Source organism: Stegostoma tigrinum, chromosome 10, assembly GCF_030684315.1.
Source record: "Stegostoma tigrinum isolate sSteTig4 chromosome 10, sSteTig4.hap1, whole genome shotgun sequence".
Classification (NCBI taxonomy): domain Eukaryota; kingdom Metazoa; phylum Chordata; class Chondrichthyes; order Orectolobiformes; family Stegostomatidae; genus Stegostoma; species Stegostoma tigrinum.
The window spans coordinates 86,013,652-86,037,465 of record NC_081363.1 but is presented as its reverse complement, the minus strand read 5'-3'; the positions used below and the strand labels follow the sequence as shown (position 1 = coordinate 86,037,465).

At 41.7% G+C, this 23,814-nt stretch overlaps 1 protein-coding gene across 2 annotated transcripts in view; it reads left to right on the top strand.

Annotated features, from left to right (window-relative positions):
- Positions 1–454: 454 nt before the first annotated feature.
- The window catches only part of slc39a9 (solute carrier family 39 member 9), a 38,187-nt gene continuing 14,827 nt past the window's right edge, over positions 455–23,814 (top strand). Inside the window, exons 1-3 of one of the 2 annotated variants that reach the window (XM_048537107.2) lie at positions 456–1,335; positions 17,566–17,674; positions 22,102–22,290. In XM_048537107.2, the coding sequence (XP_048393064.1) occupies positions 1,240–1,335; positions 17,566–17,674; positions 22,102–22,290 (394 nt within the window). In that variant the 5' untranslated portion in view covers positions 456–1,239. Of the gene's footprint in view, positions 1,336–17,565; positions 17,675–22,101; positions 22,291–23,814 lie in introns of both variants that reach the window. The other variant, XM_048537109.2, reaches the window with a different exon arrangement.

Below are 23,814 nucleotides of genomic sequence, written 5' to 3'. Positions count from 1 at the left end.
AGGTGCAATTTAGACACCGGAATCCCAGATATTTTCACCAAAGTTCACCCTCAGACCTCTCACAATCAACATTAGGATCCTCTGAGGGGCTCCAAACCGCCGCGGCCATCTTTATGAGGAGAATTCAAACCCAATATTGCTTGAGATAGACATTTGCCATCTCAGAGCAGTTTCTCCACCAGCTCCGCACCTAGATTATTACATATCGACACGGAATCAGATACCGTTGGCCATTCGGTTCCTGAAATTGCGCCGTTTCGCGGAAGACAGTTCCACATTTTTTTGGAAGTCGCCATCTTTATGAGGGACTCCGGGGAGATCGCGGGAGCGTTGGTTTAACCCGTCAATTTAATATCCAGGATCAGACTGAGTCTGCCATAGGAGGAAGATATATTTTTGTTTGATTCAAAGTCGGACCGCGCAGTGTTTTTAATTGCACTCGGCTGATCTTTGAACCCGGATGTGACGAGGACCGGAAGTTGGATGGCAGCCATGGGCCGAGCGGCCGCTGGTTTTGGAGAGTGGATTTTCTGTGTGCGGGGCTGAGTCAGCATAGAGCTTGATTCTTCAAGAAATTAAAAAGAAAAGGACGATCCAAGGGGGATTCAAGTTGTTCGGCGGTGGGAAGAACGCCCCGGCAGTGGCCCTTTGTTATCGACGGAGCAGCTCATCACCACCACCCCCACCCCCCCAGTTGCCCAGACTTGTTTCGACTCTTCCCCCAAATACCCTAGATCACCCCCATTCCCTCTCCAAATACCCTACCCCTCCTCTCCCCCCTCCCCCATTCCCCTCCTGTCCCCAAATACCCCGGACTCTCTACTTTCTATCCCTCATACCCCACCCAAATTTCCTCTCCTGCTCCGCCCCTCTTCTATTGCACCCCCCCCCCCCCGCAACCGTCCCGTCCCGTCCCAAGGTCTCTCACTCCAACCGCCAACACTCCAGATCCATCCTTTCTGCCCTCTTCCCACCCAAACGCCCCAGAACCCCCTCCTTTACCCAAACCCCTAATCCTCCTCCTCCTCTTCCGTCGAAACCTTCTTTTCTAACTTCTAACCCTTTCTTCCCTTCAACTTCCTGCTCCCCCACTTGCCAAACTACCACCCCCCCAAAAAAAATCCTTTACCCCTACCCTCTCCCTTCTCTCTACCACTTAGCCTGTATTTCGGTTCTCCATACCACTTTCTCCCCACATTTCTCTCTCTTTAGCCCCCTTACCCCCTCTCCCAGGGCAGGATGGACGACCTCAGCACAATCAGCCTTCTCTCCTTGGCCATGCTGATCGGTTGTTACGTGGCAGGCACCATCCCCTTGGCATTCAACTTCTCTGAGGTAAGCAGAGGGCCTGGCTGACCTCTCTCTGCATGCACCATTCACTGCCATGTAACCCACTCTTCTTTCAAAACAGACCTATGTGTTTTTAAAATTCTGGTTTGCTGTCCTGTTTCTTTAAAAAAAAATGACTTTACCTTGTTGATTATCTCTTTTATGTTTGGAAGTATTATCCACCCAGTTTCAATATGACATTTTAGTTAACAAAAGTAGGATTTCATTGTTCCTTTATCAAACTGGTATTTTGTGGCAGTTCTGCCTTTATCTGCAACCCATCTGCAGCTAAATCTGGGCCACTCTGGGTTATAATCCAGAGTGCCAGAAACCTGGTTTTGAAAGTTGAGTGTTTTCATCTGGCGTCAGAAATGAGGAATGTTTGTATTTGAATTCTGTTCATTCACATTTAACGTTTGTCCAAATCAAACTTCAACTTGGCCTCCCTTTTTCACTTTCTGCTGCACTTTGCTGAAGTACCATAATTAAGTGTTGGTATAGATATGCCCATGTTCACAGTGTCCTGAACTGCTAACCAGTGAGATATGCTTCAAAGTGTGGACATTGATACTTGGCTTGTGATGCCTTTATACAGTCAAATAATAGTGTGCTGGCTTCAGCGTTCAACTGCTTGGATGTAGGTCCAGCGCCTGTGCCGTATTGACAGTTTTACCAGCTGGAAATGAGGTGACATCTTTTTTTATAGGTAACAAAGTGTGAAGCTGGATGAACACAGGCCAAACAGCATCTCAGGAGCACAAAAGCTGACGTTTCGGGCCTAGACTGTTCATCCCGAAACGTCAGCTTTTGTGCTCCTGAGATGCTGTTGGCCTGCTGTGTTTGTCCAGCTTCACACTTTGTTATCTTGGATTGTCCAGCATCTGCAGTTCCCATCATCTCTGATCACATCTTTTTTTAGATTGATTTGTTTTTCAGCGGACTGTTAGTTTAAAAAAAACCTGCGTAGTTTTTAGACCTTCTGTGGAGTTGCGGAGCCACAATCTTTAGATAAGGAAAGTGAATGTAAGGTCTGTGGATGAAGCAAAAATAGGTTGAAAGGCAAGTGATGAGGAAGACTGAGCCTACAGAGATGGATAGATAGGTTAAGTGAGTGGGAAAAAACCTGAAATATAATATGGGGTTATGCAATTTTGCAGGAAGAACCGAGTATTATTTTAAATAGAGAAAGACCATAGATTATTACAACATAGATTTTGGAGTCCTTGAGTGTAAAGCTTAAAAAAAGAACTGGCAAAAACGTTCATGAAGTAAGGAAGGTAAATGAAATGTTGATCTTATTTCAAAGAGAATGGAATATAAAGGTAGAAAAATATTGGCAAAACTATGCAATGAACTAGTCAGACCACAGCTTTCAGAATACTGTAACTAGTTTTGGGTTCTTATCTAAAGATACTGGCATTGAAGGTAATTTATAGATAAGGTTTACTAGTCTAGAATCTTTGGTAAAACATGAAAAATTTCTACAGTCTGAAGAGACTGTTGGCTAGGGTTGGACCTGTAAACTCAGGAATTTAGATGATTGAGAGATGACCTTGAACCATGCACAATTCTTAGACTTGACAGGGTAGATTTGGAAAAGTTGTTCCCTTGTGGGAGAGTGTGCCACTGGTCCTAAAATCTCAAGTGTAGGTAGTCACCTTTCCATAAGGGTTGAGGAAACATTTCCTCTGAGGGCAGTGAATCTGTGGAATTCTTCAATGCAGAATTCTGTAGAAGGTGTGTCATTAAGTATATTCAAAACTGAAATAGGCCGGCAGACATTTAATTGTTTAAGGGAGTCGAGGGTTAGAGGGAAAAGCAGGAAAGTGGAGTTAAGGATTATCAGTTCAGATCAGATCTCATTGAATGACAGCAGACTTGATGGGCTGAATAGCCTACTTCTCCTTTGTCTTATGGTCTTTTAGTTTTGAAGCAATTTTCAACAAGGCAAATCAAAGTTCTTCAATAGGAAGTCAGTTTTGGGCTCCTAACTGACTTTAACTTGGGCTAAAAGGAAAACTATTTTTAACGGTTTTTAAAATTTATATATATATATAATGAGCATTACTGGTGAGACCAATGTTTTATTAGCCATCTCTAATTACTCTTAAACTGAGCTCGACTGTTTCAGAGAGCGGTTAATAGCCAACCTGATTTGCTGCAGGTCCAGAGTCACTTTGTAGGCCAGACCAGGTAAAGTTGGCAGATGTCCTTCCCCAAAGGAAATTAGTGACCCTGATGGGTATCTACACGTAGAGTCAAAGAGCTGTACAGCATGGAAGCAGACCTTTCAGCCCAACTCATCCATGCCGACCAGATATTGTAAATTTAATCTAGTCCCATTTGCCAGTATTTAGCCCCTGTCCCTCCAAACCCTTCCTTTTTATATATCCATCCAGATGCCTTTTAAATATTGTAGTTGTACCAGCCTCTATCACTTCCTCTGGTAGCTCATTCCATACATGCACCACCCTCTATGTGAAACAGTCTGATTATGCATAGTGGCCAGTATATCATGTTTTAATCTCGGATTTATGTTTTGAATTCAAAATCGGTTTGACCCCATGTGCCTAGAACGTTCTTTTCGGACCTTGGATTATTAGTTCAGTGACATACCACTGCACTGTGTTGGATGATGTCATATATTTTCAGTGGGTGCAGGATTATTTACCTTTCTATCCCAAATCTTCACTCATTTTCCTTGAAGGCCACATCAACATTCTTGTGGCAGTCCTTGCAGACCAGAATCTGTTAAAAATTGCGTTCTTACCCCTTTTTAATCAAGCTGTTTGGATGTGTTATGGGACACCTCCATGCCTTCACATCCTAAAGTGGGATTTAGACTTTTGGCTTGGAATTAGGGATGCTACCACTATGCCAAAGAACCTCCGTTGATAGAATTAATTAATAAACTAAAGATGTCAGATGCTTTCCTCAATCACTGCAAAGTGTCGTTGCTCCATGCAACATTGATTCTTTGCTGTGTCTGACCAAATTAATCTGTGTCAGGTATAATGTTTAGCCTCAGCAATTGGTAAAGCACTTTCTATGCCATGATATTGTAGTGCTGTTCAAGTGATTTATTTACATCTGAAACAAATGTTTAGTTGTCTTTAAAGTGCATTCGGAGAGTTTGTCACACCATTAGCATTGCTGTGTTTTTGAAGCAAATGGAGGTTATTTTAGGCTTGTGGAAAAATCTTAAATAGCCCAAATGTTGAAATCTATTTCTCACTACACAATCATTTTCGCATCAACACTCTAAACACCAAAATAACACTACCTTAAATGATACCTTACTTACTTAGGGTTATCATTGACTTTCAACTGTTCTCTGAAATGGCCCTAGCAGGCTGTTGAGTTCAAGGACAGTTAGAGATGGGCAACAAATACTGACCTTGCCAGTGAAGCCCATGTTTTGCAAATTTTTTAAAAAGTAGAATGTTGGAGAGGACAACTGGGAATGTTAGGGATCAAGTTATTGTACTGGCAAGTAAGAGGGTTCAATTTATAATGCAGAATCCAGACCCACACAATGGTTTGTATGACTGAGTAGTTCTATGAGCACCTAGGCTCTGATCTTGAAGACCTGCTCAGTTAGGATCTGACGACTGAACCATTCTTTAGTGTTTGTTTGAATTAGGATTGTCATATCTGACTTGGCTTTCCATCAAAAGGAGCAGTGGTTTCTGCTCCATTCATTCTGTAGCAAAGCATCCTATGCAAAACAGGTTCTGCATCAAAAATTCTTCGATGTAACAGCATTGATGAATATGGTGAGGTAGATGTTCTGTGTCTAGACTTTCTACAGATATCTGATGAAGTGCCTCACGACAAACATATTTGGAAAATACCAAAGCTGTTTTTCCTGGCTGGTGCCAGGGTTTGGGACATCTCCCGGAGGTTGGAGACAAATTTGTGGTGGGATTGGGAGGGTTATGTTGTTGTGGTCCATTAGGTACCAATGACGTAGGCACGATTAGAAAAGAAAAGGGTACGGCATTACCAAGTGTTGAAATAACAAATGACATTAAGATGGGTGATGTACCACAGCTGCAGCATGTGGGAGTTCTTGCTTAATTTGGGGCAAAAATCTGCAACAAATGTTTGCTCAGCAGCTTTGATTCAATTTGAGCTGGAGACTGAACGACAGACACGGTAATGCACCAAAGAAGGATTCTTTGTATCAGGAGACAGTCGTCTGTTAAGATAGGACCTTCTGGTCAGTGATCAGAGACAGGACAGTGCGAATGTGAATGAGGTGAGCAAAGGGACCCAGGGAACTAGAATATAGGAGCCTCAGCATTTTGCATATGAATATACAAAGTGAAGCAGAAGTAGACCATTGACACCTTGAGTCTTCTCTGCTTTTTTAATAAGATCATGTTTGATCTGTTTGTGTTTAGAATCCCACACTCCCATTTACCCTGTCGAACCCTGGAATTCCTGCTGACAAGAACCTACCTGTCTTAAAAATATGCAATGGCCCCACTTCCTCTAGGATCTGAAGCAACATTCCAAAGTGTCTCGACTGAGAGAAAAAAGACTTGCATCTGTCCTCAAATAGGCAGCTCCTAATTGTTAAACAGTGCCTCCAGTTCAGGGCTCATCCACAGGTGTAAAAATCATTTCCATGGCAACTATTTGAGGCCATTCAGGATTTTGTGCAGTTCAATCAATTCACCCCTCTTTGTTTTAAACTCTAGTGGAAACAAATCAGTCTGTCTAACTTTCTCCAAAAGGCACCGCTCATTCCAAATCCGGCAGAGATTGACCTGCACCTTATCGAACCTTATCTGTTGCATCCGTTGCTCTCTATGTGGCTCCCAGTATATCGGGGAGATCAAATACAGACTTGGGGACCAGTTTGCGGAGCATCTGAGCTCTGCGCACATCAACCAATTGCCATCCATTTTAATTTCCCCCTCCCACTCTCCTAATGACATGTCCATCCTTGGCCTTTACAGTCAGAAGTCAAATGTAAACTAGAGGAACAACACCTGATATTTTGCCTTGGGAGCTTATAGCCCAATGGCCTCAACATCGACTTCACCAGTTTCAAAATCTCTCTACCCCCAGACTTCTCCCATGTCCAGCAAACTGCCTAACCTAACGTGTCCGTCATCCTACTCAGCTGTCTGCTCCAGCCTTCCCACAGACCAATCACAACAATGTGCATCCACCTCTCACCATCTCTCTTACCCTTGCTCAAGCCCCATCCCCTCCCCCCCTCTCCATTTATCTTTGGGCTCCCCTCCACCTCCCCAGTCCTGAGAAAGGGTATTGACCTGAAATGTTGATTTTCCTGCTCCCCTGTTGTCTGACCTACTGTGCTTTTCCAGCCTCTCACCTATATATTCTGGCTTCCAGCACCAGTCTTCTGCCCATTCCACTTATCGGTTTAGTCCTCAGAACCACTCCCCAACAAATTCATGTCCATCCTTAAATAAGGAGATCAATACTGCTCACAACATTTAAGATATTCTCTCACCAATGCCCTGGAGAACTGAAGTACAACCTACTTCATGTTACTTCAGTTCCTCTTGTAATAGAGAGTAACATCCCATAACCCTTCTTGATTACTTGCTGTACCTACATACTAACTACTTGTGACTTATGCACTAGAACATCTAAATCCTTCTGCACCTTGGAATTCAGCAGTCATTCCCTGCGACTGTTCTGGGGTTCTTTTTTAGCTTGTTTGTGTGAGTGTGGCTGAAGAGTAGGGAGCTAGCCGACCACAACACCATGTTACAGGAAACTATTCAAGAGAGAGGTGTTAAAAGGCGCGCACTGCTAACTGAGTAGTACAGAGAGATTAACACAGTTCTCTGTTGTAAAGAGCGCAAATCCAGGTGGCTATATTGTCTGCCCTGTTCTATTTTTAAGTTGAGAGAAGCTGGAATTGTTCTTCTTAGAAGACAAAAATGTGGAAACTAGGAAATACTCCCAATTATGATGTGGTTTTGGTAAGGAAAATGGAAAAAGTGTCTTCTGACAGACAAAAGGTTTAAAATAAACTGTTGCTGGATGGGAAAGGAATGCTGTACTGCACAGAAGGCTGTTATGATCTCAAGAATACTAGTAGAATGTCTAGTGGAATCGGATTCCATAAGAACATTAGAACAATATGATTGGAACAGAGTTCAGGGTTTTTGGGACAAATAGCTGGGATGTCGTATCAAATTGGATACCTCTTTTAAACAGATAGCACAGGCACAGTGAGTCATATTATCTCGACCCTCAATGTTTGCTTTGAAATACTATACTCCATACTTATGCTCTTGTTCGTATTGTACTGGGGGGATTTTTCCTAGTTGAGAACATGTAGTTCCCCACCAATACTTGATTCCAGTTGCTGTTTCTGCCGTGAGACAAGGCAGTAAGTGCCAAAAATGTTGGCACCTAGGGGCCCTTCATAGCAAGTTTGTTCCTCACCCACTTCTAGATTTTGTACAGATCACTAAATGGTAATCCAGACCAGGGGAATGCTGCCTCAACTAATGTCCTTTATTTTCTACTAAAGCTGACATCAATTATCAATCAACAGGAACAGAATTGCAGAAAGATTCACTTAAAATGAGCTAATGTCTTGTTGCTGTGCTATGGGCAAATGTAGGTAAGCCTTGCTCTCTAGTTGTTTCCTTCCTTGTGTTCTGTTCTCCACTTTCTATCATCTTTATCCTCTCTGACACTCTATTTCTGGCTTTACCCTTCTTTTTCCAGTCTTATAAATCCTTCTCTGGCTAAGGTTTTGGTCACTTGCTATTTGTCTCCTTTTAGTCCGGGGTGAACTGTTCATGTCTGTAAACGTTTTCTCTTGTCCCTCTTGATGTATGTCTGAAATTAGTTCTATTATTCTTACTCTTTAGTTTTTCTCTTTGCTCTCCCTCGTGCTCTCTCATGTATGTGTTTTTTTTAAAATACCTAATATGTTCCTTTCTCTTCTGATTTCTAGACAAAACCAGGCTTTTAACTGTCTGGTAGTTACTGAAAAGATATTGTCAGTGATTATTTAAAGGAGTGAGCAGCAAGGAGGGTGTGCAGATGTCACTATAATGAGCTGTATAGGCTCTGTTCTCAATCTGCTGGCAATGAAGTCAAACCCTAACTAGTTGTGATATACGTAGGTGTAGATGCTAAACCTGTTTGTAATGGAGCTTTTTATGTTGGTAGAAGTTCTGCACTGAGTCTCTTAGAGGATTTTTATTTAACTTTGATATCAAAACTAATTGATGTTGTGTTAACTATTATTGCACAAGCAAGGAAAGAGCCTCCTTTTCCTCTCCAAAGTTGTTGTGTGCTGTTGCTTCCCAAATACATTCCCATCTTTTCTGAAACTCTTGATTGAATCCTTTCGAATCAGGTTTCCTGCCCCTGCTGTAGCAGTAAGACGAGTTGTCAAGGTCACAAAGACATACTCTGCAACAGTGAGAAGGGTGGACTTTCCCTCCTTATCCTTCTTAACCTCGTCTGTAGAATTTCATATGGTTGACCATGCCATCCTTCAACTGTGATGGTTTCATTCTTATCTCTAATCATAGCCAGAGCAAAGCTGTAATGGCTTCCCTTCCTGTTTGTTGTACTGTTAGCTCCTGAAGTATCCTTATCTACGTGTTGGGCATACCCTTGATGATGATACCCAGCTCTACCTCGCCATGCCCCAACCCCTCCACTGTCGGTACTTAAACAACATTATGTAATTGATGGAAACCACTCTTCAGTTACATGTCAGACAAACTAAAGCCAGTGACTTCTCCCTCTCCTTAGCAACTCTCCGAAGCATGAACTTGACTGTTTGCACCTTGGCATAATTGGCAGTTGAATCTACAACCTAATGATTGAGGGATAACTGTGTTGCAACTGAATTGCTAATTAATTCATAACTTGTTATCATTTGATTAACATGGAATTAAAAGATTTGGATGCTTTTGTTCAAAGCTGTTGAAAAATCTTGACCATTATTTCTCTCCTTCCAGTATCTCACTTCTAGGGTACTCCACCAAGGTGTATACTGTGTATAGTGAGGACAGCAGTCCTTGCTTTAGTGCCCCTCCAATCATAGAGGCTCAGATGTAGTTCTGCAAGTACAGATCATCTTTGGCATTGCAGCCAAACTTATATACTTTGTACTAGGGCAATGAGTGCCAGGTTTTTTTCAGCTATCATAGCTAAATATGACCCTGTCTTTGTCCAGTGGCTACCCAACAAAGCTTTCTTGCACAGATCGCCGAATAGTAGTGATAATAGACCTCAGGAATGCTTTTGATAAGATCCCGCATGGGAGACATAGCAAAGGTAAGCGCCATCGGATCCAAGCAAGTTTGGCAAATTGGATCGACAGTTGGCTGGGTGGCAGAAAGCAGAGGGTGTTGGTTGAGGGATTCCTTTCAACTGGAAGTCTGTGTTCAGTGGAGTCCCACAGGGGTCAGTGTTGCAGCCTGTTGTTTGTGGTTTAGGGAAATGATTTCGACTTGAATGTAGGAGGGTTGACCAGTAAGTTCAAAACAGTACAAAAATTGTTGTAGTAGTAAATAATGAGGCATATAGACTTTTTATAGCATATAAATGGGCTGCCCAATGGCAAATGGAATTTAACCCTGATGCATGCACCTGGACATGACAAAGGAATACACGATGAGCAGTAGGACCCTGACATTGAGGATTGGTGGGACATGGTATGTATATCCACCGGTCCTCTTGAAGTATCAGGACAGGTGGAAAATAAGTGGTTAAGAAGGCATAGAGGATATTTGCCTTTAATATTTGTGCTATAGAGGTTATGCTGTATCAAATGTTGGTTAGGGCACAGGTGGAGTATTGTGTCCAGTTCTGGAATCCACACTATAAGAGGGATGTGACTATTGGAGTACAGAGGAGCTTTACTATGATGTTGCCTGGGCTGGAGAATTTGTGAAGAGAGATTGGACAGACTGGGATTGTTTTCCTTAGAGCAGAGGAGATTGAGAGGGGTCATGACTGAACTGTATAAAATTAAGGGCATTGATAGGTTGGACAGAAAGAAACTTTATCCCTTGATGAAAGGACCAATGTCTGGAGGGCATAAATTTAAGGTAGACAGTTTAGAGGAGATGAGGAAAAACCTGTCAACCCAGAGGGTGGTGGGAAGGTATCCCTGCCTGTAGAAGCAAAAACCCTCAAACGTTGAACTATTTCGATGTGCACTTGAAATGCTAAGGCATACAAGGCATAATGAAAATAGATTTTTAAAAAGTGAGGGAGTTGTTGACTGGTGTGAGCACAATCTCTGCTGCAGATCTTCTAAATATAACTTCTCCTTTAACCCTTCTCAGGTTCTTCAGGTCAAAGGTGTGGCAATAGGTATGTGTATGAGCCCCAGTTTTGCCTATCTCTTGGGGGTAGGGGGGGGTGGTGTACGTGGAGTATTTACTCTGAACCCTCCCTACAATTCTGCTACATCAGTGATGTAATTGGTGTTGCTTCACTTTTTTGAAGTTGGAAAAAATGATCAATTTGGCTTCTGATTTTGGTCACCTTCACCCTATCCGTTTCTGACGACTCCCTTCCCTTTCTTGACATTTCTCCCCATTAGGCTGGCCGCCGATATCCACTGCAAACCCGCCAACTCCCACAGTTACCTCAACTATAGTTCTTCACACCCTGCTTCCTATTAAGGACTCCATTCCATTCTCCCAGTTTCTCCATCTCTGATGCATCTGTTCTGATGATGCTGACTTCGACTATGGGGCCTCTGAAATGTTCACCTTTTTTCCTCAACTGATGACTCCCCTGTAACATGGTTGACAGGATCCTCAGCCAAGTCCGACCCATTTCGCTCACCTCTTCTCTTCATTCCCACAAAATAAAGTGTCCCCGTTGTTCTCCCCTCCTACCCCACCAGCCTTCACATTCCAAGGAATCATAAGCTGCCGTTTCTGCCACCTCCAAAAGAATGCCACCATGAGGTACACATTCCCCTCTCTTGTCAGCCGGGAGTGTTCCCTCTGGGACACCTTGGTCCACTCCTCCGCTCTCAATACCTCTGCACACCCCTGAGGCACCTTCCCATGCGCCACTTGCCCTTTTACTTCCTCTCTCCTGACTATCCAAGGTCCCAGACACACTTTCTAGGTGAAGTAGCAATTTGCCTTCACTTCATTTAATTTAGTCTACTATATTTGCTGCTCACATGTGGTTCCTCTACATAGAGATGAAACACAGCCGGGGTGACTACTTTGCAGGATCCAGTTGGCTGCCACTTCACGCTATTATGTATCCATGCCTACGTCTCTGTCTCAAGCCTGCTGTAGTGCTCCAGCAAAGCTCAACACAAGATGTAAGATCAGCACTTCATCTTCTGCTTGTGAGCCTTCCAGCCTTCAGAACTCCATATTGAGTTCAATAATTTTAAAGCATGAAGTCCTATTACTCACCTCCATGTCCTAGGTCCCGTCATAATGTTGCATTGCTGTGTCACGCTTGCGAGTTCTTGCACTCTCTGTTCCCCCTCTCGGCACTGTCCAACTTCCACTCCCCACCATTTGCGTAAATACCACGTTTTCCTTGCTTCTATCAGTTCTGAAGACGTTTCACTGGACTTGAAACATTGTTTCAACTTGAGACTGTATTTCCTTCACCGATGTTGTCAGGCGTTTCTCCAGCAATTTCTGTTTTTGTTTGCTTCAAATCTCCACCTGGAGGTCTGTGAATTATTATAGTGCGAGTTGGCTAGCTGCCTTGTTGTTTAGAGTTTCAAGATACCTTCCCCTCCCATTGTAATCTGAGGTAAATTGGTCCTCCTGCAGGACCAATGGCATAGAAGAACATGAAGGAGGATCTGGAGATCTGCCAACAACATCCTGACCCAGAGTACTGGCCTTTTATCCTGACAGCTGGCTCTCCTTTCTCAAGAAACATTTCCATCCACCACACAGTTAATCTGTCAACAGCAAGGATGTCAGCATGCACTGATCTATTGCAATTAGTTGCATTGGCAAACATCTAAGGGGATAATCCAAAGTGTAGCATATATTCCTACAAATAAGAAATTTTAGGGACAGACCTGCTATTTGTGGTTAACTAAAATAGTCAAAAATATTATCACACTCAAAGAAAAGACACACAGTTGTGCAAAGATAGGTCAAAGGTCAGAAAATTGAACAGAATATAAAAAAGCAGCAAAGAGTTAGAGAAAGATTAGTAAGGATGAAAAAATCAGTATGGGAAAAAGCTCACCAGAAATGTACAAGCAGATAGGATAAGTTTGATATTTGAATGTTGGTCCAATAGAAAATGAGTCTGGGGAATTAGCAATGGATTGGCAATTAACAAGAGATGACAGACAAATTGTTCAGATATTTTGGGTCCGTCTTCACTAGAAAGATAAGTGGCATCCTAGGAATAGCTGCAAATCAGGAATTGAAGAGATGAAGGAGTTGCAGAAAATTGCGGTTATCAAGGAGGTAATACTGCGAGCTGACAAGCTTCTGGATCCTGATGGATTTCACCCTAGGGCCATAAAAATAAGTCAGCAGTGAGATAGTCGATCTGCTGGTTATAATTTTCTAAAACTCACTAAGGTAATGTTCCTATAGATTAGAAAATAGCTATAATGTAACTCCGTTATTCAGAAAGGGAGGGAGGCAGAAAACAGTTAGCTGAACATCTGTCATTAGAGAAAATGTTAGAAACCAAATATTATAACAGGGCATGGGGTTAGCTTCTTGGTAATTTGCCAACATGGGTATTGTCAAAGGGAAATCATATTTAGCTGATTTTATTGGTTATTTGAAGAGGTCATTTGAGCCATGGATAAAGGGGAACCAAGGGGTGTACTGTACTTAGTTTCCAGAAGACAATAAGGTACCACTTCAAAAGTTATTGTGGAAAATACTCAATATTGGTAACATATTGGCTTGGATAGATGATGCTGACAGGAAGTCGAGATAGGAAAAGTGGATCTTTTTCGGATGATGTGATGTCACAGATGGTGTGCCACAATCAGCACTGGGGCCTCAACTGTTCATAATTTTAGAAATTAATTTTTGTAAATGATTTCCTTGAAGGGACTGAAGGTATGATAGCTAAATTTGCTGATGACATAAAGATTGATAGGAAAGGAGACTACAGAGGTAATAGGCTAAGTGAGTGGACAAAAATCTGGCAAATGAATACATGGGATTCTTGAGTAGATCTGCAGCTTGGGTCGTGGATGCTCTAGTTGGTTCACTCATCGAGCTGGTTCGTCTGCGAACTAATGAACCAGCTCAGCGAGCGAACCAACCACAATATGTGGGAAAATGAGAGATTATTCATTTTGGCAAAAATAATCAAAGCGTATTATCTAAATGATCGGAGAGCTTTGGGTGTCTTAATGTATGTAGGTTAGAACGCAGGTACAGCATGTAATTGGAAAAGCTAATAGAATGTTATGATTTATTGAGGAAAATTGTATGCAAGAGTAGGCACATTGTAATTCAGTTATACAGGTCAAGGTTGAGACTACATCTGGAGTTATGCGAACAGTGTTAGCCACTGTACATATGAAAGGATGTAATGCATTGGAAACATTTCAGAGAAGGTTTACCACACTAATACCCAGAATGAGTGCATTTCCTTATGAGGAAAGGCTAGGTCTCTGTACCTTGGAGTTTAGTAGAATCAGAGGTGATTTAATCGAAACACATAAGATCCTGAGGGGGATTTGATCAGGTGGATGTGGAAAACTGTTTTCACTTTCAAGAGAATCTAGAACTAAGGGTCATAGTTTAAAAGTAAGGGATCACCCATTTAAGACAAATGTGTAAAGATTTTTTTCCTCTGAGGGTTGAGAGTCTTTGAAATTCCCTTCCTGAAAAGGCAGTGGATATGGAATCTTTAAATATTATTAAGGCAGAGGTGAATAGATCCCTGATTACCATGGAGTTGAAAGATTATCAGAGATGTGCAGGAATGTAGAGTTGAGGTTAAAATCAGATCAGCCATGGTCTTATGGAATAACAGACCAGGCTTGAAGGGCTGAGGGACCTACTCTTGCTTTTTGCTCATATACAAACACAATAGGCTAGCTTGTCAGTATAATCCTGCCAATATTCCCGTCCTCCACTGTATAGTTATTGTTCCTCCAATCTGACCACCGTTACAGACATTGAGTGGTGTATTCTATCCAAAGTGTGATGTCTTTTAGTTCTTCTGAAGAACTCTCTCATTGAAAAATGCACTTTTCAGGGTAGGTTTTACTCTGCAGCAGTAAAATCGTTGTAATAAATTTACAGCTGTCTGGCTGTGCCTGTCCATGCAACCGTGCAGTTTACAGGAAGTGGGTGATGAGCAAAGGTGCCTCTCAAAAATATATTCTACTAAACAGACCATTCAGCTCATTGAGCCTAACTAACCATTCTAGGTTATGCCTGTCATCTCAATTACATTTTCTCGCACTGTCTCCGTATTCCTTGACCACGTTAGTCTCCAGTTCTGTTGAACTGAAATCACTGATCTCCCTGGATTTGTAACTTCTTTGAGTAGTGAAGACTTTGTAATTTGAAACTTGTCTGCAAGTATGTTGTCTAGAATCTAGTGCCCTTCCTTGGTTCCACTGTCGAACTTGTGCCGGCAAACAAATAATCTGCTCGTCCATTTTGAAACACTTTGGTATTGGCCAGTTTCTGTCAGTTCGCCATTCCTACAATGTATAGTTATCATTTAATGGTGCAGTGGGAATAGTTCGAATGGAATAGTTCATTCAGAACTGGGCTCAACAGTCAGTTCTATGCTTTAACAATCTGCATTCACCAGAAACAGTCCATTTCCAAATATGGCAAACTCTGGACTTTACACTGGTTTGAGCTGGTAGGTGGTAAGTAGCATCCACGTACACAAATGCGAAACAATGATTATCTCCAACAAGAGAACAAATAACCATTGCCCTTGACATTCAAGGGTCTTGCCATCATTGATTACCTCAGTATAAATATCTTAGGGATTACCATTGACCAGAAACTGAACTGGACCAACTGCATAGAGACTAGGGAATCCTGCAGCAAGTAACCCATCTCGTGCCTCCCTAAACCCTGTCCACTATCTACAAGGCATGAGTCAGGAGTCGTCTGGAATATTCTCCATTTGCCTGAATGGATGTAGCTGCAAAAACAGAAGAAGCTTGATACAATCCAGCGCAAATCAGCCTGCTTGATTTACACTACATCCGTAAGCATCCACTCCCTCCACCACCACCTAGTGGCAGCAGATGTTCCCTCTGGTTAGGGAAATGTGGAAACTGATGTTTGAAGTACAGTTTGGTTACCTAAGATTACAAAGGGGATTCTGATCAGTTGGGCCAATGGGCTGAAGAGTAGCAGATAGTTTAATTTGGATAAGCATGGGGTATTGCATTTTGGTAAAGTGAAAAAGAGCAGAACTTGCGAAGGTTATAATAGGGCCCTGAGTGCTGGTGTCAATCAGAGAGACTTAGGGTTCAGGTACATAGTTCTTTGCAAGTTGCGTTGCAGGTAGACACGGTGGTTAAGGTGTTTAGTACGTTTGCCTTATTGCTTAGACCGTTGGGTATAAGAGTTGGGGTATCATGTTGAGATTGTACAGGACATTGAGGCCACCATTGTTGTACTTTGTACAGTTCTTATCCTGCTATTGGAAGGATATTATTAAATTGGGCAGGGTTCAGGAAAGACTTATCAGGATGCTGGGACTGGAGGATTTGAGTTATAGTGACGGGCTGGGACTTCTTTCACTGGAAAGCTTGAGTGGTGACCTTATTGATGTTTAAAAGATCATGAAGGGCATAGATATAAGGTGAGCAGCAACGGTCTTTTCCCTATATTACACGAAGAATTCCAAGTTATTACCACATGTTGTCTTTTTAAAAAAAAGTCACCTTCACAGTTCCCTTTAATCATTTGCCCAAAACTTGAAACCTGTGTCACCTTTTTCTTGTACTATCAGCCAATCGGAACAATGTTTTTTTTAATCTACCTTATCCAAACCTGTCAATCAAATCTCCCCTCAATCTCCTTTGCTCCAAGGAGACAAGCTCCTACATTATGGGTTGGCGCAAGATATACCCTGCATCATGAATGATTCCAAATTAAACCAGTGGTAGAAATTTTATGTACTGGATAATAGTATCATTTATGAAGGATTAAACGCACATCTGTAGTTACTTTGTATTTTCCTGTCACAGACCTTAGTAAATATTGGCATGCTCATTGTTAACCCTCTCTTAACATCCAATGACAGTGCCAGCAATTCTAAGTATCGTTGCCATTGGAGAGCATTATTATTCAGAAGCGGTAGCAAAATAGCCAGCTCGTGATCCTTTTGTTTTACTGAAATCTTAGAAATCTGAGGACCCTGGGATCCCCTTGACATTTCAGTGTGACAATCTAATGGCAGACCAATTTAATTATACCTACTCTGTGGGAATTGTCTGAAAGAGAGAATATACGTTTCCAGAGTGTTTTGCTACCTGAGATGCCCCAAACTGTTTTCAACCAGTTCAATACTTTTGCAGTGTAGTTGTTGTTATATTGTGGGAAATGCAGGTAGAGCCCACAAACTGCAGTGGGACAGTGAATTGCCCGTCATCATTCACAATATATTCGAGAGAAAAACAGCCCATGCTGTTAATTTCTGAATGGATCAATACAACGTTGAAACTGGGTTATGATTCAGACTGTTAAAGATGTAAGTTGGCTGTGAAGCTATTAGTTCGTGCTTGGCTTGTTTGTGTGACTGATTCAGTCTTATTTAGAGCGACCCCTTGGTGTAATACACTTTCTGCTTGCCATCTGTTATTTTGTTGGTTGCCAAGTTGGTGAATTGAAAAGGGATATGTACTCCTGATGAGTTCACAAATGTTAAAGGATTTTTGGAAGAACTTCTTCATATAACAGGCTATTAGTTTGAAATACTTGAAATGTTAGCTCTTCCTCTCCATAGATGCTGTGAGATCTGTTGAGTTTCTCCAGCAATTTCTGGTTTTTGGTTCAGATTTCCAGCACCCAGGGTTCTTTGTTTTATATTGTCACGTGGGTTCTTAAAATAGATAGCTCTAAATGTTGAGTTATTATACTATTTAGAGGAACTGGTTAACTAATAAAAATTTTGACCCAGTTCCAGAAATTATTACAGTAAGAGAGTACAAATACAGTAACTTCCTTCTGTATCAGCGATTCCATACCTCTGTCTTTTTCTATTGTCATGCAAAAAATTGAAACTTTTTTGCTTACTTCTCTCCAGGAAAGGTTGAAGCTGGTAACGGTTCTTGGCGCAGGACTTCTGTGTGGCACTGCTCTAGCAGTCATTGTTCCTGAAGGGGTTCATGCTCTATATGAGGATGCTCTGCATGGTAAGGTGTAGATCCGTGTCCCAGTCTTGTTTGAAAGTACTGCAGAGCATAGAATAAAAGCAACGTGGCACCCTGTAAATCATGAATCAAAAACAACTTGGTTTGCCTAATGACTACATTCTTTTGATTGATGCATTGCATTCCAGAATTTAGATGACAGTTTTTAGATTAAAAACATGAGAGAGCTGGTACAGGTGAAATTGGATCACCTAAAATCCAATTTTCTGAATTACTTTGACACCATGCAGAGTTTAAGACTAAGCGTCTTGTGCAAATGACATAGGATAAGAGAGCAATGAACTATCTGACCAGGGGACATAATGTAACTCAACCAACGTTTTCAAGTTGGAACATTTTGTCTTTAATATTTGCATGATGTTTTGTCTAAATTAATTATATTTTAAACAGAAAAATTGTAATGCCCTTAGAGAAATGGAGTTGATTGGAGCTGTATTATTTCATAGTTGTATTGGTTGAAGGGCTAGATGCAAAACAGAGTACCACCATTTATTACTAGTAATTGCACCCTCCTAGAAGTTTACACGCAATGTTTCTGTTATGGTTGGTTTGCTCGCCGACCTCGTCCGTTGTTCCGCAGACGTTTCATTACCCTGTTAGATAACATCATCAGTGCAGCCTCTGAAGTGCTGTTGTGTTTTCCTGCCAGTTAGTTAAACTGGGTGACCATTGAGCTGTGTTACCTTACTTCTGGTTTTCCTTGGAGGTGGAGTATAGATAGAGTCTAGCTTTATATGCTTGTTGATGGACTTCTTAGTGGAGAAACAGGCCTCTGGGAATTCCCATGCTTGTCTCTGCTTGGCCTGTCCAGGATCCTGGTGTTGTCCCAGTTGAACTGGTAGTTTTCCTTGTTCACGTGGATGGAGATGAGTGAGTATTGGTTGTGTCTTTTTGTTGCTAGTTGGTCATCGTGTACTCTTGTGGTTAATTTTCTACCTGTCTGTCCAGTGTAATGTTTGTCGCAGTCTTTGCAGAGAATCTTGTATTGGACCTGTCCATAGTGGGTAATGGGTCTTTTGATTCAGGTTAGCAGTTGGTGTAGAGTTGATGTGGGTTTGTGTGCTATTCTGATGCCTAGTGGTCGTAGGAGTCTTGGGGTCAGTTCAGATGTGATGTATTCTTGATGTAGGGTAGCATGAGGAGTGTGTCAAGGTGTGTAGTATCATGTTCTTTTTGGCGTGGTTCTGTGTTGTTGCCCATCAAAAAGAAGACTACCTCTTCTAAGTATTCAAGGACAATGGATAACTGAAAAACTGGTTCAGAAGATGCCTATTTAACCAACGATCATCAGGAAGATACTACACGCCCTGGCACGCTCCTCATGCTACCTCAAGAACACATCACATCTGATCTGACCCCAAGACTCCTACGCCCACTGGACATCAGAGTAGCACACAAACCCGCATCAACCCTATGCTAGCAGCTAACATGAACCAAAGATCCATTGCCTGCTATGGACAGGACCAACGTAATATGCAAAATCCTCTGCAAAGACTGCGCCAAACATTACACTGGACAGACAGGAAGAAAATTAGTCACAAGAGTGCACGAACATCAGCTAGCAACAAAACGACACGACCAATACTCACTCATCTCCTACCTCATGGATAAGGAAAACCACCAGTTTGATTGGGAGAACACCAGGTCCTGGGACAGGCCAAACAGACAAGCACGAGAATTCCTAGAGACCTGGTTCTCCACTAAGAAGTCTATCAACAAACACATAGAGCTAGACCCTATATACACTCCACTGCGAAGGAAAACCAAAAGTGAGGTAACCCAGCTCAACAGACACCAGAGTTTAAATTATAGGTGGGAAAACGCAACAGCGCTTCTTTGGAGACCGCACTGATGATGTTACCCAGCAGGGTAATGAAACGTCGGCGGAACAATGAACCGGCTTGGCGAGCCAACTAACCACAATGACCCGAGCTACAAATCTACTCAAAAACCTTAGAGTAATATTTCTGTTAATTTGATGTAGGTTTTACCACTATAATTTCCTGATGTGCAGCTTGAGGCAGAAACATGATGACAATATACAGGATAATTTTCAGGGGAAGAATTTTTTTGCACAGTAGATCGATGTACTTTACCAATAGTGTGACAGTCTTACCAAGTCTAAGAAGGAGTAAAAATTCAATAACGGAAATGTTGTAATTACCCAGGGGAATGTTTTAATGAAAACTGAAAGAACAGTGGATGCTGTAAGTCGGGGGGGGGAAAAAAAATAAAGTTGTTGGAAAAGCTCAAAGGTTTTTAATGTAATGCTTCACTTGATTGTTCCTTGCCTATTCCCATTTCAGCAATCCATTTGGCAATGCATAAATGAGCAGTACAGTCTCTACCATATTTGGTTTGCCCATACCTCGTGATCATAACCTTTCCAGCAAACTTGGGTATTGCTACATCTTGTGATTCTGACATACTGGGCAGGAGGATAGATAAATAGGGACAGAGTGGCAGCCGTTAAAGGGAGTATTTCATAATATTCTGAATAAATATATTCCACTATAAAGAAAAGAGAATGTGAAAGTAATTAGGGAAAGCATCACACTTAAGAAAAAGCATTTTACTACACAAAAATGAAAGCAGGTCAGACGATTGATTAGAATATATAGTATGACTAAAAGATTAGCTTCATCCTCTGATTAGAGTATTAGAGGAAGCGAGCTAAGAAAAGATACTTTTATACAAATATTTTAAAAGGAAAAGACTAAATGAATGTCAATTCTCTAGAGGGTGTGAACGGAGGGTTGATTGCAGATAATATGGAATTGATCAATTAAGTTAGGATACATTTTGCCTCTGTCTTCACTATGAAGGACTCAACAGAACTCCCAGTAATAACTTTAAATCAGGAGATGGAAAGAAGAGAGGAATTTAGCGAATTTGCAGTCACAAGGGAAGTGGGTTCTAAGCAAACTGGAGCTATGAGCTGACAATGATCCAATTCCAGCTGCCCTTCATTGTAGGGCTTTACGAGTTGGTTAATGAGGTAGTGGATAGTTTTTATTTCCCATTGTTTTAAAAATATCATCCTTTGTGTGTCCCAGCATTGCCAGAATTTGTTGGCCATCCCCAGTGCCCTTGATGGTGAGCTGCATTCTTGAACTACTGCAGGGGCACAAGTGACATAGCAGTAATACCACTATACTTGTAATCCAGAGAGACAGGACAGTGCACAGGGTCTTCGGTTCAAATCCCACCATGGCAGCTGTTGCAATTTAAATTGCATCAATAAAATTGGGAATGAAAAGCTAGGTTTGGAAATGATTAAAATTGTTAATTTTTTTTAAAAAATCTCGTTCTATAAAGCCCTTTTAAGGAAGAAAAAATTCTGCCATCCTTTCCCCGTCTGACCCAGACATAACTTCAGATCCACAGTAATATGGTTAACTCTTCCTAGCCCACTGCAATGCCTAACAAACCATCAGTTCAAAGTCAGTTATGGAAGAATAAAAATTGAAAAAGCCAATCTAGTATTAGTGTAGGCGGCACAGTGACTCAGTGGCTGGCAATGCTGTCTCACTGCATCAGGGACCTGAGTTTGATTCAACCTCTGGCAGCTGTCTGTGTGGAGTTTGCACGTTCTCCTTGAGTCTGTGTGGGGCTTCCTTCGGATACTCCGGTTTTCTGTCGTGGTCCAAAGATATGCAAGTTAGGTGGGCTGGCCCCATGCTAGATTGTTGATCATGTCCTGAATAGTGGATTAACTGTGGTCAGTACAGGGCTACAGGGATATGGTGGGTCACTCTTGAGAGCAGTGGTGTGGACTAAGATGGGCTGAATGGCCTGCTCCAACACCGGGGTTTCTTGTGCAGTCCTCTAGGGAAAGGCAAGCAAGGCTAATGAGCTAATATCACTGTAGTTTCTGAAAATGCAGCCTTTTGTTTTAAAACTTCTAATGACACTCATAGAATCAGAAAAAGAGACCATTCAGCCCTTTGTGCCTATTCTGTATCTTTGAAACAGCTATTCAAGAGCTCAAACTCTCCTATCCTTTTTCCATTGCAATACAAATATTCTCCTTTATAAGTTGAATGTTATTCTTGACATTATAAAAATGGATATGAAGATGGAGGCTAGTCATAATGAAATAATTTGTGCACTGGCAGATAATTGGAATTGCTGCCGTCCTAACAGTGGAGTGCCTGGTGTTCAGTCAAAAAAACTAGACTCGGTGCTTACTACAGGCATCAGTGTTCACACTGAAAGGTAGCAGGGTTGTTGCTGGGATTCACAATAACCACAGCTCTGGGCTTTACAAGTGATTGAAGACATGCCAGGTCATTTGATTAGGGAGTGACCTGTAGTTCATGAAACCATGCACGGTTTGAACATTGCTGTGCATGTGCTAAAGGAAGGCTTGCACTCTCGTTAAAGTGTTTTCCTTTTTATTTCCTCAGATAAACATACCCATGGAAGTGAAGCAGAAAAGGTGGAGGATTCTTTAAAAACAGGACAATCAGCAGAGACGGAGCACGATCATGAGCATATTGCTTTGCATGCCTACATTGGGGTTTCATTGGTCCTAGGATTTGTTTTTATGCTGCTGGTTGACCAAATAGGCAGTTCTCACATGCACTCCAGTGATGGTAAGAGGCACTTCAAATCTTACTCATTCAATTTTTTCAGAAAATGCAGAGACACAGTGAGCTAATACCTAAGGTTTGAATGTTTTGATCTTGGTTGGCATCCCTACTTATGACTCATGTCAGACAGAATGCAGCCCACTTGCCATGCTGGGCTGGTGTGAGGACAGCAGGGGGAAGGGGATGGAAGCATGTTGGCCAGGAGTAGGGTATAGAGGTGAATAATGGGGCTTGAAAGGGAATCTTGTTCAGCCTTGTAGGGAGGGAGGGGTTTATGTCAGAGTGAGGAGTGTCTAATCAGAATTGGTGTGGAGCGTTACAGATGGGAGATGAAGGAATTGGATCTGGTTAGAGTAGAGGTTAGGGAATGGTCTAGCCAGGAGGATGCTGGGGTAGTGGAATGGTCAGTTTTATAGTTAGCCAGCAGTAGGAGCACATTTCAATCCCTCTGACTTATTGTTGTCTAACTGCCCCAGATAAACATATATTTAAGGCAGTCTTACCGCCCCAAAACTTCCATTTCTACCATAGCTTTGTAAAGTAGTGTTTTAAAGTTACAGCGACAAGACGATTTTCTCTAATGTGCCCTGTTTTCTGAAAAATGTGTGTCAAGTGAATCAATTTGTAGAGTTGTGGTTTGATTTTGATATAAAGATGTGAATGTGATAGAACCAAACAGCATTACAAATACTGTTCAATGCATGTGCATTTGCAAACTTTTTTGAAAACACTGTTCACCTAGTTCCTTTCTCCTGCTTGTTCTCCAAAGCCATGCAAGTTATTTGAATCTTTTTACACCATCATTTAAATCAGTACATTCCAGATTGTAAAAACTCCTGTGTAATAAGATTTGCCCTCAACTCCTTTTTTGCTTCTTTTGCAAATTACTTTATATCTGAGACTTCTGGCTGTCAGCCTTTCTGCCACTTGAAAGGCCTCATTATTCCTACCAGTGTGAATCATTTTCCCCTCACTGTGTTACATTTTATCTAGTGTTTTTGTCTGCTTCACCAGTCTGTTTCTGCTTTCATGAAGTCTAATATTAAGCTTCTATCATTTCACTGTATTAGAGTTTCATGTGTAACCTTTGAACTGTGTATCCAAGCCCAATTTAATGATGTATACCAGCTAGAATTGTCCTTCCATCTGATCCCAGTAAGTTGATTCTTCTACAATGGAAAAGAATAGGACATTCAGAAGTTTGTATGCATTTGAAGACTCTTACCTGCCTTCCTAGTACTTCACCTGATGAAGAAGCAGCGCTCCCAAAGCTTGGGATTTCAAATAAAATGGTTGGACTATAACCTAGTATCATGTGACTTCTGACTTTATTGACCCCAGTCCAACACCAGCACCTCTGCATCATTCCTAGCACTTGTTTGGAAGTATTTGATTTTGTTCCTGAATAGCCTACTGTAATTTTCAAATTTCTTGCACTTGCTTTGTCTTCACTCACCAAAGGAAATAATTTCTCTATATTTACCTTATAAATTCTTTATTGTTTCAAACAACTTACTTAGGTCATCC